The sequence below is a fragment of the Corylus avellana genome, chromosome 1 (assembly GCF_965113065.1).
Source record: "Corylus avellana chromosome 1, dhCorAvel1.hap1.2, whole genome shotgun sequence".
Classification (NCBI taxonomy): domain Eukaryota; kingdom Viridiplantae; phylum Streptophyta; class Magnoliopsida; order Fagales; family Betulaceae; genus Corylus; species Corylus avellana.
In genome coordinates, this window is record NC_142490.1 from 47,615,456 (window position 1) to 47,630,493 (window position 15,038).

Sequence of the window (15,038 nt, forward strand, 5' to 3'; positions counted from 1 at the left end):
CCCAACGTCAAAGAAAGGGCCGCGACTAAGCCACCTATTCTTTGCGGACGATAGCTTGCTATTTTGCAAGGCTAATTCGGTGGAGTGGAGACGCCTCACTAAGATCTTGGATAAATATGAGAAAGCCTACGGACAGAAATTAAACAAGGATAAGACGTCGATCTTTTTCTCACGCAACACTGCTGAGGCCAAAAGAGAGGAGATTACCCGGTTATCGGGGTTACAAGCAACGGACAGATATGAAAAATATCTGGGGCTCCCAACATTGATAGGGAGATCAAGATCCAAAGCGTTCAAGGGCATCAAGGAAAAAGTGTGGAAACGAATCAATGATTGGAAGGTTAATTTCCTATCACAAGCTGGGAAGGAAATTCTGATAAAGGCAATGGTTCAAGCAATACCAACATACTGTATGAGTGTGTTTTTACTTCCTACTTCATTGTGCAAAGAGTTAAACAGCCTTATGCAACGATTCTGGTGGGGTCACAAGGAAAACACATCCAAGATTCATTGGATGAGTTGGGAGAGAATGGGTGTCTCGAAAGCAAAGGGGGGCATGGGATTTAGAGACTTGACAATGTTTAATCTAGCACTTTTGGCGAAACAACTATGGCGAATAATGGAAAATCCTAACTCATTGGTGGCCTGAATTTTGAAAGCAAAATATTTCCCACACACAAAGGTTTTTGAAGCAAAGTTGGGATCGCGGCCCTCCTTAGCGTGGAGAAGTCTTCTTTCTTCAAAGGAGATTCTGCTAAGAGGTTCCATATGGAGGGTAGGAGATGGGAAGGATATCAGTGTCTGGAGGGATTGCTGGCTGCCTACTCCAATGACTTTCAGGGTACAATCACCGAAGAATCAATTGTTGAAAAATTTACAGGTGTGTGATCTTATAGATCAGGATCTTAAAACTTGGAAGAAGTCCATAGTGGAGCGCCACTTTCTCGGTACAGAAGCTTCAACCATCCTAAATATTCCTATAAGTCCATTCCTCCCTAGAGATAAATTGATTTGGCGATGCACAAAAAATGAGGAATTCTCTGTGAAGAGTGCTTATCACCTAGGGTTGGAATTGAAGGAGAGCCAACGGCCAAGCTGCTCGGTAAAGGTAAAAGAGGAGGAGGTATGGAAGATATGCTGGAGTATGGACGTTCCCCAGGCAGTCAAGATGTACATTTGGAGAGCTTGTCACAATCTCCTTCCTACTAAGGCTAACCTCTTCCGCAGAGGTGTGTGTCCTGAGCAGAGCTGCCCAATCTGTCTGAAGGAAAATGAAACAGTAATGCATATAATGTGGGAATGCCCGTCGGCGAATGATGTGTGGGGTAGCAGCATTACCAAATTACAGAAGTGCATTATAGGAGGTGGGACGTTCATCCAACTGTTTTCAGAAGTCATTAGGCGATGTGAAAAGAGGGAGGTCGAATTGTTCTCTGTTCTTGCGAGAAAGATTTGGATGCGCAGGAACAAGTTAGTGCACGAAGGTTTGTTCCAGCATCCCAACCAAGTATTGTGTGAAGCAGAGAGTGGGCTTGAGGAGTTCCGAAGGGCTAATGCCTCTCCCATTCACTAGAAGGTTAACACTGCGATGGCAGAGGAAGTGAAATGGCAACCCCCTCCTCCTAATTCAGTTAAAATTAACTGGGATGCGGCGATGAACCACACAAACAAAGTCATTGGATTGCGTATTATTGCAAGGGACGAGAGGGGAAAATTTATGGCAGCCTTTAGTAAACAACAGGATATTGATACAGAACTAGTGGTAGCTGAAGCAATGGCTGCTCTCCATGCCATCATTTTAAGCCAGGAGATGAATTTCCAGAATGTGGTGTTTGAAGGGGATTCATTACAGGTGGTGCAAGCGGTAAACTCGGTTTCTCAATGTAATAGCATATACGGGCACCTTATAGAAGACATTAAAGTAGGACTTAACAAGATGGCCACGTCGAGTTTCACTCACGTTACCAGAGATGCCAATGGGGCTGCGCATGCTCTAGCTGTTATGGCTAGGAACCATGTCACGGGTATTGTAAAATGGGATTCTATTCCACACAGTATTTGTGGTATTGTAAGCAGGGAGGAACTTAGTTCCACCTACTGATTTTTCTAGCTCAGTTGAGATAATAAAGGTTTCAGAATACATTCTTCAAAAAAAGAGATCCTGAAGATGAGTGGATGGAGTCAAGAGATTATGAACGTCTTCTTCTCTAAGAGCAGAGAATGATATGGACCCTCTTGGTACTTAAGATTTTCAAAACGCAAACTTTTCTCATTTGCCTCCAGAAATTCCCATATGGAGAAAAGGCAATGTCTGAGCCCCCATAGAACATAATTCTAGCTAGGGAGAAGAAAATCTGGCCTCGACGCAAAGGCAAGGTCATGTGTCTTCATGAACTCTTTGGCCATCCTCCCCCCCCCCCCCCCCCCCCCCCAATTTGTAAAATCCAAACTACTATTAGGTTGTGTTGAGTAGTCTTTGGTCTCTCTAGACTTCAAAAGTTAGCTCAAGATGTGAGATTTTACCTCACACTTATAAAGTGACCATTAGCTCATTTCACAACCGATGTGAGATAACCCAACAGGTTGAACATAACTAAGTTGGGTCCATCCAACCAACAAAAAGCATTCATTATTTGGACCAATATAAACTAGTATTTTTTCTCTGTTGAACCCAAATAAAAAAAAAAAAATAAGTCATCGTGTTTTTAAATCTCAAATTTTAAAATCATCATTTTTAGATTACACTTCTTAGAATCGCAAAATTCAAATGGATCCTAATTCATTTGGATAACTAGAATGTAACCCATACAACCCATAGGCAAAAGATTGACTTTTTGGTGCAAAGATATTTAGTATATTGGACCACCACGATGAACTATTGCGTCCCTAAACAATTAGAACACGACAGAAAATTAATTTGATCGTCAATTTGATTATTCTAAAGACTAGCAGATCAAAAAAAGGCTAAAGTTTTTTCTTTTTTACCAACTAATATGCTGCTAATTAATTTGTTATAATGACAAGGCATAATTTCATAATTTATTTTGAATAGGACAAATAATTATTCAATAACCATTTGGGGAAACTATCATTAATTTTACCAAGTTTAATTTAAGAATAGTTTTTGGTTTTTGACTTTGTTTGATAAAACTCAAAAAATAAAAACATTAACAAACAACCAAAAATATAAAACATTTAAGATTACATTCATCTTTACGTCACATTATAATACTTAAAAAAAAAATTAAAATTAAAAAAAGCCCTAAAAAGCCTTAAGAAAAACGAAAATAATTTCTAGACCATCTTCTCAAATAATTTTAGGTGCAAAGCTACTTTAACAATAATGCCTCAAAGGGCAAGTGATGGACTACAAGGAGTAGCTAGGAAACAAATACAAGTTGTTTTTCCTTTTGACATATAATCATGAGAAGATGATTTTCACACATATAAATGACAAAATATAATATACCAAAAGGCTACTCTTTTTCCTTCCCGACAAAAGAAAAATGAGTGTATGAATACTAAATCCAACCCAGAATGACAAAACAACTCCAAATTATATTAGAAACTGATAATACGTGACCCAAGGGCAAACAAATTCAACTGAATACTCATTAAAAAAAAAAAAAAAAAAAAAACATATACCTTGGCATGCATCGTGCCATCCTTAATGAAGATAATTGTCACCGTCAGCATCATTAAGGAGAATGAGGCTTCCCACACAAACAACTGGCGCATACAAATCAGGCACATTCTCAATCTTAACAATTCTGCGTGTCTTCCTTAATTTTTATGTCATACCAATAGAGACAAAAGGATTCAGCTCTAGAGTTTGGCCCTAAAATTTCTCCCGTCAAAACCTCTTCACCGTCGTATGAGAACACAAAAGGAGGGTATTTAGAAAAGGCCGGCTCCACCGTATAAAATAGTGTCCAACTACTGGACACCCCATACTCCTTCATTACCCAAACTTCACAGAGTTGCGGAAAAAATGCACAGAGCCATCCTCCCAAGTCCACCAATTCGAGATCCTCTTTGGTAGAAGAATTAATAGGAAATGCTTGCACTCTGAATTTTTCAGTGCTGAGATCAAATGTGACATGGTACTTTTTTAAGTTCGTCTCATCAGAAGTAACCACCCAATGAAAAGCACCGTTCGAGAAACACGCCTCGTTCGATATTGTATACGGTTCCTCAATAGGCCATTCTTCTTCAACCATTCTCCAAGAGTGTTCTCTGAGACTATATACCTCGAGACTATATATTCTTCTTTCATCCCTTTGACGGTCAAGCCAAGCCTTTGGCCAGAACTTCACAAGCCTTAAAACCTTGTAGTCGTTGTTGACCTGGTCGTATCCAAATGCTGAGTGCCTTCTAGCAATAAACTTTTCTAGAGGCTTAGGAGGTAATTTCTTATATTTTCTGATTAATGGGTTCCATATCACAATCCTTTCGACTGATTCATTGTCGAAGCTCTTTATGCAAACCAGGCCGTTGCAAGAGCCTACAATTTCCGTGCTTTTTAAGTTGTAATGTGGTCGTTTGATCTTCACGGCCGTGCCGAACTGATCCTCGTTGGAAAGCTTTACCATGGAGTAATCATCTGGATAATCGGTTTCTAAAATGAGAAAGCGTTCTTTGGAGCGATTGAGATGCAACTTAATGAAATATGAATCGTTGATTAGGGCGAACCACAGCTTTGAAACACATTGAAAACGAACCAGAGGGTTGACGGGTAGTAAGGAAAGTATCTGAGCGATGAGCTCTTGCGGGAGAGTCTTCATCTTCATCTTTTGGTGAGCGAATTCCTTCTTCTTTTGGTATATATTATTCTTCATCCTTGTAAAGTGAGTTCTTTGAAGTCTGAACTGAACTATGTCGGTGGGTTTCACAGAGGTTTCACAGTGGTGTTTATATATGGTGGGTTTTGATTCTTTAGGGTTTAAGACGAGGCCAAATTAGTGATTCTATTTTTAATAATTAGTAGCCTGAGAAACGGAGTGACGCATTACGCAAGGCAAGTAGCAAAGGCCCTAGTGCCGGCTACAGCCTACAAGGAGTCAGAGCCTCAAAAAAGTAAGCCGAGAAATCCGGAGTTGCTGACAGCCCATTTATTATATTAAAAAAAAAATTCTCTCGAGGGCATCAATTTAGGTTGTGCTATTCGGATCCGGCTTGCGCCCAAAACGATTTCGTTTTGGGCACTAAACTGGCATAAACAAAAAATAATGCGTAAATATTTTTAATTGAAGATTTATTACCAAATTTTCCTTAACTATCCTTAAATGTGCATAATAATTTCTCTACTTTTAAATAACCTAAAACATAAAATTATATTCTTGAATTGTATTAAACACATTCCCTTAAATACAAATTTAATGTATTATTTAATATTAAATTATAGTCTTAGAATTATAAAAGATCTCTACAAATCCAAATATGGAAATGCTAAGAAAAAAACAATTTCCTTATTTAAATAAAATTTGAGTTTGTATCCTTAAATGTTTATAATAATTGCTCAACGTTTAAATAACCTGAACATAAAACTCTATTCTTAAATTGCATTAAACACATTTCCTAACGAATCGCATTGATGGTTATTGATATCTAGTGTTAACGCATGCCCATCTTATCCAATATTGGAATCCGAATCTAAGTCGTTGGCTCTATCATCAGATCATGCGAATGCAATCGACAATCATCTACTAGACATGTGGCGAGAGAGATTAGTGTAGCCAAGGGTGCCGTATCATAGCTTCATTGACAAATTCAAAACGCACTGAGAAACCATAGCCTCGGTCAGAGCAACGGTCGCTTCAGATGTTGAATTGTGTGCCTTATTTAATGCGTGTAGAAGTTGGAATTTGCTTGAAATATTGTTGACCATAGATTTGCAATAGTAAGACCACAATGTTAGATCTAAACCGTTGACGTTGAATAATGGTAAAAAGCTTTGTTGATTAGGTGTGTGGCAAGTCCACCCTCTATTGCAGAACACTTCACATTTATTCACAATTGACGGTCCACATTCCATCATTCTCACACGTGTCGAAGCATCTCCGTGGCTTTTCAAACGCTTGGGTCAGGAATCACACCCTTGAGACCTGTCGAGTTCGTGATGTTCTGCTTGGCGAGATTCAGTACCGTGCACGCACACAAACCATATTACACCCAGTGGTGGAGCAGGAATTTGGTTTCAATTTTTTTTTTTTTTTTTCAAAAACAAAATGAACAAAATTTAATTAAAGAATATAACGAATTACGAAATAAATAAATAATTCAAAATTTTAATTAGTTTAAAACATATAAATATAATTAACAATTTATTTTTTCATTCCTGAAACAGTAGTATAACAGTAAATATTATTAACCATAAATATTCTTAAAAAATTAAATCAAAAGAGCAATTTAAATATAAAAGCTTTAATCAAATGTAAATACACTAATCACAAATAGGGGGGTAAACGAGTCGAGTTTGAGCGAGCTTTCCTTGTTTGGGCTCGGCTTGTTTAAATTTTATTCGAGCTCGAGCTCGAGCCGAGCTTAAGGACGAGTCAAAAAAATCGAGCTCATAATAAATCGAGCCGAGCCGAGCCAGTTCACAAGCTGGCTCTTATATTTAATTTAATTTATTTTTTTATTATAAATTTAAACTTCAAGTATTCTTAAACGGCTCAAGAAGCCAGTTTGCAAATGAGCATTTGCTTAGTCTGGCTAGCGAAGTATGGAGGTCGAGTCAATACAACAAGGCACTTGGTTTCGAAGAGAAAGGATATGCATCATTTTATAATCAAATGATGCTATTAGGAAAAAAAAAAAATCATCAATTTTTAATATTAATATGAAGAATTATGTGAATAACTACCAATTCGAGCTTTATACGAGCTGCTCACGAGCTTAGCCGAGTCGAGCCGAACTAGCTTCATTTAATATTCGAGCTAAGATTTGTGTTCACGAAACGCTTCATTTAATATTCGAGCCGAGCCCGAGTTTTTGTTTGATAAAACTTATAAAATAAAAACATTAACATACAACCAAAAATATAAAACATTTAAGATTACATTCATCTTTATGTCACATTATAATACTTAAAATAAAATAAAAATAAAAAATAAAAAAAGCCCTAAAAAGCCTTAAGAAAAACGAAAATAATTTCGAGACCATCTTCTCAAATAATTTTTAGGTTGAAAGCTACTTTAACAATAATGCCTCAAAGGGCCAGTGATGGACTATAAGGAGTAGCTAGGAAACAAATACAAGTTGTTTTTCCTTTTGACATATAATCAAGAAGATGATTTTCACACATAAATGACAAAATATAATATACTGAAAGACTACTCTTTTTCCTTCCCGACAAAAGAAAATGAGTGTATGAATACTAAATCCAACCCAAAATGACAAAACAACTCCAAATTATATTAGAAACTGATAATACGTGACCCAAGGGCAAACAAATTTAATTGAACGTACACCCATTAAAAATGATAATACGATATCATTATAAGTAGTTTATTCCTGTTAGTATTTTATTTATATTATAAATGCTTGAAGTATCAAATCTTTTACCAAGAGATGAATCCAAAAGGATGTGGAGTTTATTCAATGGAAATGATGAAAGCAATTAATTAAAAGAAATTCTACGAGTATCAATAAATAAGTTTCACATCCTTCTGGTATCCATTTCTTATGTGTTGTAGAAGTGTCACACACACCACCAAGTTCATTATGAAATTAAGTAAAAATTATTATTATTTAGCTCTTGATTTAGAATGTATTAAGGTTCCTCGAACTACTCTTATTTATTTATTATTTATACGTTACGTGCTTGAGCAATTAAGCATGTAACAGAATGTCGTGATTCTTTTTTTTTTTTTTTTAAGGGTATAATTATTAGAGAAATTATTGATGTCAATATTTTCTACCACTTAAAACTAACAAAAAAAGAGTTTTTCGTTATAACAAAAAAAAAAAAAAAAAAGTTTCGATAACTTAAAACTAAGGGAAAACTTCACTAAGGACTTCCAAACTTTCACCCGTTTTGAAATACCCCCCTAAACTTCAAAATCTCTCAATTTAGTTCCCTAAACTTTCAATTGCTCTCAATTTGGACCATTCCGTTAATTTTAGCCTTTAAAAATTCAAAAAAAAGGACCAAAATATCCCTGATTTTTTTTTTTTTTTTTAAAAAAAAAAACGTTTTAGAAGTTTCAATTTTATACAAAAGTTAGGGGTATCAACGTCATGTGACGTTTAAAATATGACGGAGGGGTCCAAATTGAAAGCAATTGAAAGTTTATGGGACTAAATTGAGAGATTTTGAAGTTTAGGGGGGGTCTTTCAAAACGGGTGAAAGTTTGGGGGTCCTTAGTGAAGTTTTCCATAAAAGTAATCACTTGAGTGCCGAATTAGTCTTTGATGATGGTTAAAAGAGGTGATCCGGTCACTTATAATAGCCATTTTAAAAGTGGCTGAACCATTATTTTGCCAAAAAAAAAAATGGATCGACTATCCTTAATTGTTGTTTTGGGAGAGGGGACGAACCATCCTTATTGTTAAGGGGTAGTTTAGCTATCGTAACATTTATTCATTTGATCTCTATTCTCTATGTTGTTGCAATTTGAGCCCTTCATTTTAAATGGACGGTCTAAATAAGAGTTATTGTATGTTAGAGAATATATTTCCTACATTGAAATGAAATATATTAAATTGATATTGTATATTATTTACCTTATATAAGAGTAACTGTAATCAAGTTTGATGGTAATCAAATTAATCAGATTTGATTACCATACTTATCCATTTCAATTCTTCTATAAATAGGAGTATTTACATTGTAATATCAATCAAGCAATAAGAGTATAATGTAGGCATTTGAACTTTATATGTGAAAGTAGGTTATAGATTGAACACGTAAAATCTTTTGTCTCTATTCTATTTTATTTCCATTCCTGGGCACATCCTCCTTCCTGCCCCAAAAGGGATAAATTCAAAGTTAGTCCCTTTATAGTCAATTGAATTACTCTCAAATCTCTCTGGTATAAAACTCTCTGCATCATGCCAATATGCAGGATCTCTTCCAATGGCCCACGCATTTACGAAGACTTGGGTTTTGACAGGTATCTCATATCCATCAATTTCACATGCCTCTCTACATTCTCTTGGCATTAACAAAGGAGCAGGAGGGTGTAACCTCAGAGTTTCTTTGATCACCGACTTCAAGTAACTTAGATTCTGAAAGTCTTTCTCCTGAATTTTTATCTTCCCTTTGAAGGCTTGCACTACAAAAAAAAGGTCATTTCTTCACGTGCCAAACAGTAATATTTTTTTGGCACGTCAGTAAATGCTGACGTGTTAAAAGTAGCACGTCAACAAATTATTTGCTGACGTGTTAAAAGTCACACGTCAACATTTACTGACGTGTTGAAAACAACACGTCAGTATTTACTGACGTGTCACTTTGGCACGTCAGCAAATTTGAACCAAATTTACTGAGACATCATTTTAAAATTAATAAATAATTGGTTGATTTATTTACTGACGTGTCAAATACTGACACGTCAATATTTATTGACGTGTCACTTTGACACGTCAGCAATTAGTGACGTGTCAAATTGACAAGTCAAGAAATATTGACGTGTCAAATTGACACGTCAAGAAATATTGACGTGTCAAAGTGACACGTCAGTAAATATATATATATATAAATTACATATATATAGATAATAGGATTGATCCCAAGATTATCATATTAATTTAATATTGTACAATATGATCAAATTCCAATTAACATTCAATAAAATTAATTTTTAGAAAACAAACACCGACCAGTACTAAAATATATATATACTTTTTTTTTTTAAAAAAAATATATATATATATATATATATATATATATATATATATATATATGATAAAAGGAATTCCTGACGTGCCAAATCTGGCACGTCAAGAATTCCTGACGTGCCAAATTTGGCACGTCAGGAATTCTTTTATGTTTTTTTTTTTTTTCTTTTTCTTTATATATATATTCCTGACGTGCCACATAGGCACGTCAGGATGTGCCTTGGAAGGCCAGCAGGCACCCATCGGCCATCGCATTTGCATTCAATTTTTTTTTTTTTTTTTATCTGGTTTATATATATATATATATATATATAATATTATAAATTACTGACGTGCTAATTTAGCACGTCAGTATTTTTATTTTTACTTTTTTTTTAAAAAATATCAGGTATATATATATTGTAAATTTCTGACGTGTTGATTTGGCACGTCAGCATTTACTGACGTGTCAAAACTAGCACGTCAGAAATTTCTGACGTGCTAAAATTAACACGTCAAAAAATAAAAAAGCGGGACATTCAATTTAATTTTCCCTCTTCTTTCTCTCTTTTATTATTTATTATTTCTCCAGCTACTTTTCTTATTTAATTCCAAATTTTTTTTCTCTCTCTTAATCTCCCTCTTCTCTCTCAATCTCTCTGAATCTCCCTCTTCTCTCTCACTCTCTCTGCACGGCTGCTAGAAGAAAAGCAGATCAAGAAGAAAAAAAAACAAAGGAGAAGCGAAGATCGAAGAAGAGAAGGAGAAGAAAAAAAAAAAAAAAAAAGAAGAAGAGAAGATCAGAAGATCGAAGAAGAAAAAAAAAGAAAAAAAAAAAGGAGAGAAGTCAGAAGATCGAAGAAGCAGAAGAAAAAAAAAAAAGGAGAAGAGAAGATTGCAGAAGAGAAGCAGCAAAAAAAAAAAAAAAAAAAAAAAGAAAGAAGAGAAGCAGAAGAGAAGCAGCAGAAAAAAAAAAAAAAAAAAAAAAGATCGCAGAAGAGAAGCAGCAGAAAGAAGAAAAAAGCAACAAAAAAAAAAAAAAGGAGAAGAGAAGAGGATCGAAGAAGAGAGATTTTTGATTTGAAGAAGCTTTGATTTGGTTTATTTTGATTTGATTTGAGAGATTTTTTATTTTTTATTTGAAGAGAAGAAGATAGAAGAAGGAAGAAGGATAAAGTTTATATTTTGATTTGGGTTTTTGATTTTTTGAAGATTTTTTGGGTTTGAGTTTTTGAAAATGGAGGAAAGAAGAGAGAGAGAGAGAGTGCAAATGGAGGAAGGAAGAAGGCAGCATGGAGAGAGCTGGGGGAAGAAGAAACGTACTTCTTCATACTAAAAAAAATATTTTTAATTGAAAAAAAAAATCCAGAAAAATTTTAAAAAAAGAAAAATAATTTTTTTAATAATTTTAAATTTCCTGACGTGTCAATTTTGGCACGTCAGGAAATTTAAAATTATTAAAAAAATTAATTTTTCTTTTTTTAATTTTTTTTGGATTTTTTTTTAATTAAAAAAATTTACTGACGTGTCAAAATTTGACATGTCAGAAAATTTGTTGACGTGTCAAAATTTGACACGTCAAAAAATTTTCCTGACGTGTTAAATCCAACACGTCAGTATTTTCTGACGTGTTGGATCTAGCACGTCAGTAATTCCTGACGTGCCAAAAATGACACGTCAGGAATTCCCATTTCCTGACACCCACATTCTTCACGACCGAAACACGTCAAGAAAGCCCCGTCAGGAGGATTTACAACCTATGTCAATAAAAATTGTGTTTTTTGTAGTGTTGTCTTATCTCAGCTTGTACCTTCTCCAGCACTCTAGGGTTTCTCATCATTTCTGACATAGCCCACACTACGGCGGTTGATGAAGTATCAGTTCCACCTGTAAATATGTCCTGGAAAAAAAAAATTAGAATAATGGTTAAATAATTAATTTGGTAAATTTTTATAAGCTTATTCTTTTTGAACAACTAAAATTTAAGTTACATGTTTCATGGTAGGGCTGTTATTGAACAAAGCTACCTGTGAACTCACTCGGGTTCGGCTTGTGCTCAACTCAGTTATTAAATGAGCCATTTGTAAACACGAAATTAGACTCGATTATTAAATGATACAAACCCATATAAAATTCGACTCACTCACTTAAAGTTTGTGAACATATTCTTATAAAGGCTCGACTCGCTTGGTTAATAAAAATAGTTTGTATGGTAATAATCAATATATATTAAGTATAAACAAATATATATTAAGAAACATATAAATATATATGAATTATATACATAAAAATATATTTAAAACAAACAATACACATCCATTGTTATCCGTGTAGTTTAAATGGTTTCCGTGTTGGCAATCAATCATCCAAGGGTCATATTATACCAAGCTACAACTACCACTCATCTTTCAGATTCTGAACTTTGGATCTTTTCCATAACTTTAACAGCCAGGCCAAAGAGAGGAGAAGAAGGAAAGTGGTGATAGCTAAGGAATATTGGAGCGCCATCAAAGAAAGGATAGAAACAAGTGATTGTTCTACAAATTTAAGTTGCAAATTTATAGGGGTGAAGCATTTGACTTTTCGTACTATCTTTTCACCTGCCATTGAAATGAGTTATGCACCACCAACAAAAAAAAAAAAGAGGGACGTTTGGAATAGTGATAGTGATGTTTTTAAGAAAGAGACATGCTATATGCATTCTTCAAACATTCTACCCACCATCTTTTAATATTTTATTTTATTCTTTTAAAACAAACCCAGCCTACAACGTACGACCCACCATCTCTTAATATTTTATTTTAAAAACTTAAAATAAACTTAATATTTTATTTTAAAAACTAATATTTTATTTTAAGTTTTGAAAATAAAATATTAAGAGATGGTGGGTAGAATGTTTGAAGAATGCAAAATAGTATATTTCTTTTAGAAAACATCACTAAAACGTAACTTTTTAATGTTCAAATGATATTATTTATAGAGTAGTGACGTTTTGCACATAAATAGTAATACTATTTACACGTCGACTTTCATGCGAATAGTGACGTGTAAACAACAAAATGTCTATAAATTTGAAAATATTGCCACCTAACATTTGCGTTTACAACAATCATTTACAAGCAAAAACTTTGAAATTTTTTCTTTTTCACTCACACACAGAAAACATTATTTTTTTAAATAAATAAACCACTTGGAGTGAGTGCGGGTTTGTTGTCATCCTATGTAGTTTATTTATTTTAAATGTCATTATCTCGGGTTCCGACTGTGGGTTTGTTGTCATCCTATGTAGTTTATTTATTTTAAATGTCATTATCTCGGGTTCCGGTCCTTATAATTAGATTTTTTTTTAAAAAAAGTTATTATTGAAACCTCGCTAGTCATTAAACCTGATTTTTTTTTTTTTTTTTTTTTAAAGTGATGGGTGATTGGTCAGAGCTACAGGCCCTGTTTGCCAATGGCCCTGGGCCGGTACTGTAGCATTTTTTAAGGAATATGTGTTTGATTTTGTTAGTTCTTGTGTTGGCTTAATTCAGTTCCAAAATGCAGATGTTACTGTTCACGGCTCAAACACTGATATAGAATGCTCAGAATCCAATCTCCACCGTTCATAATGTAGATTCATGTGTTATGAACGTCCCTGCAAAATTTCAGCTCAATCGGACCACAAACGCCCATCGATCGGAGCTGTTGATGAATACTGGACAGGCCGGGTCCGGACCGCAATTCCCCGAGTCCGGACCTCATTTCCAAAAACTAAAATCTTGCTCCGCGAAGCCGTGTCCGGACCGCCCATTAACATATCCGGACACCCCGTAAGTTTTTGGAGTCGGCATAGCGTTTTTTCAATTGGTATCAGAGCCAGGTTCACTCTGTTTGAATTAAATTCTTGAGTGAGATCTGTTGACTCCCGTTTGCTATGAATACCTCTCAAGGGTAATATAATCTTATAAACTCATTCAACAATTTGTTGGAAAAATTCACTATTTTGAGACATCAATACACAAATTGTTTGGGGGATTTTCAAGATCTTAAACATGTGAATGAATCTATTGTTAATGAATTGTCTGAATCACATGTCCTAATTGATTCTTTGAAATCTGATAAAGAATCTTTGGCGAATGATTTGTCTAAATCACATATCTTGATTGATTATTTGAAATCTGAGATTTCTGTGCTTGTTGAAAAGTCTTTATCACTTGAGAATGAATTGAATGTTTCTAAGGAACTCTCACGAAATTTCTCTAGTGATAATTTGAAAAGTTTTCTTTGTACTAAAGAATTTGTTCCTAACAAGCCTAGTATGATTGTTGATAATGTTGGTGCATCTACTTCACATATTTCTAATGAGTCCTTGAATCTTGAGCCTGTGAATGTTAAAGAAACCAATGCTAATTTTTCTAAGACTCCTTCAGTTAAACAAACTCAAGGTAAGTTTTTTCCTACATGCTATCATTGTGGGATTGTTGGTCGCATTAGACCAAACTGTTGGAAATTCAAAGCTGCTCCAAAGAAAGAAAATCTTGTAGCTGCTCCGACTCTCCATGGTAAGAAAGGTAAGAAAATTTATGTTAAGCATCATGCATCTTACCCTAAGCTTAAAGTCATGCATCCTCATAGAAAATTACCTTCTAAAATGTTTGTGCCCACTTATCATCATTGTGGAAATGTTGGTCATATTCGACCAAAGTGTTTTGATTTGAAATCCCATAAGCATAAAAGTGAAAATTCCTATTCTAGGAAAGAAAGTGAGGGTTTGGTCATAATGATGAGAGAAGTGCTATCTAGGCTAGATAAGTTTGAGCAAAGTCATAAGTCTAGACCTAAGATTTCTCAAGTGTGGGTTAGGAAGGATGATACCATTCACCCATTGAGGGGAGTGGTAGTGATCTCACCTAAAGTTAGGTGAGTCAATAACATGCCTAGGATTGATTGTTTTGCTTATTTTGTAATATCCTAGAGCATGTTGTTTTTTTTTTCATTGCATTTTTTTTGTTTTTGCTTTATTATTTATGCACTGCATTGTTTTTGTTGTTACACTTTCTGTATGAAGAGTATATACATGATTGTTTTGAGGCATATTCATAAAGGATTTTTCAAGAAATTCATATATCATGATCTTTGAAAAGCTTATAGATGAGATGTTGTGTGCGGACCACCAAGATTTTTGTCTACTTGCTAATCAAATGTTTAGGAATGTGTAATGTCTTGTGAAGACC

General features: G+C 34.6%; 2 protein-coding genes across 2 annotated transcripts; one reads left to right on the forward strand and one right to left on the reverse strand.

Moving 5' to 3' along the window:
* The first annotated feature begins 1,588 nt into the window (after window positions 1-1,588).
* On the forward strand, window positions 1,589-2,101 carry LOC132170186 (uncharacterized). The gene has a single exon (XM_059581077.1). The coding sequence runs from the start codon at window positions 1,589-1,591 to the stop codon at window positions 2,099-2,101; it is 513 nt and encodes a 170-aa protein (XP_059437060.1).
* Window positions 2,102-3,761: 1,660 nt separating this feature from the next.
* On the reverse strand, window positions 3,762-4,838 carry LOC132170194 (F-box protein CPR1-like). Its single transcript, XM_059581084.2, has one exon. The coding sequence runs from the start codon at window positions 4,836-4,838 to the stop codon at window positions 3,762-3,764; it is 1,077 nt and encodes a 358-aa protein (XP_059437067.2).
* Between the last annotated feature and the right edge of the window lie 10,200 nt (window positions 4,839-15,038).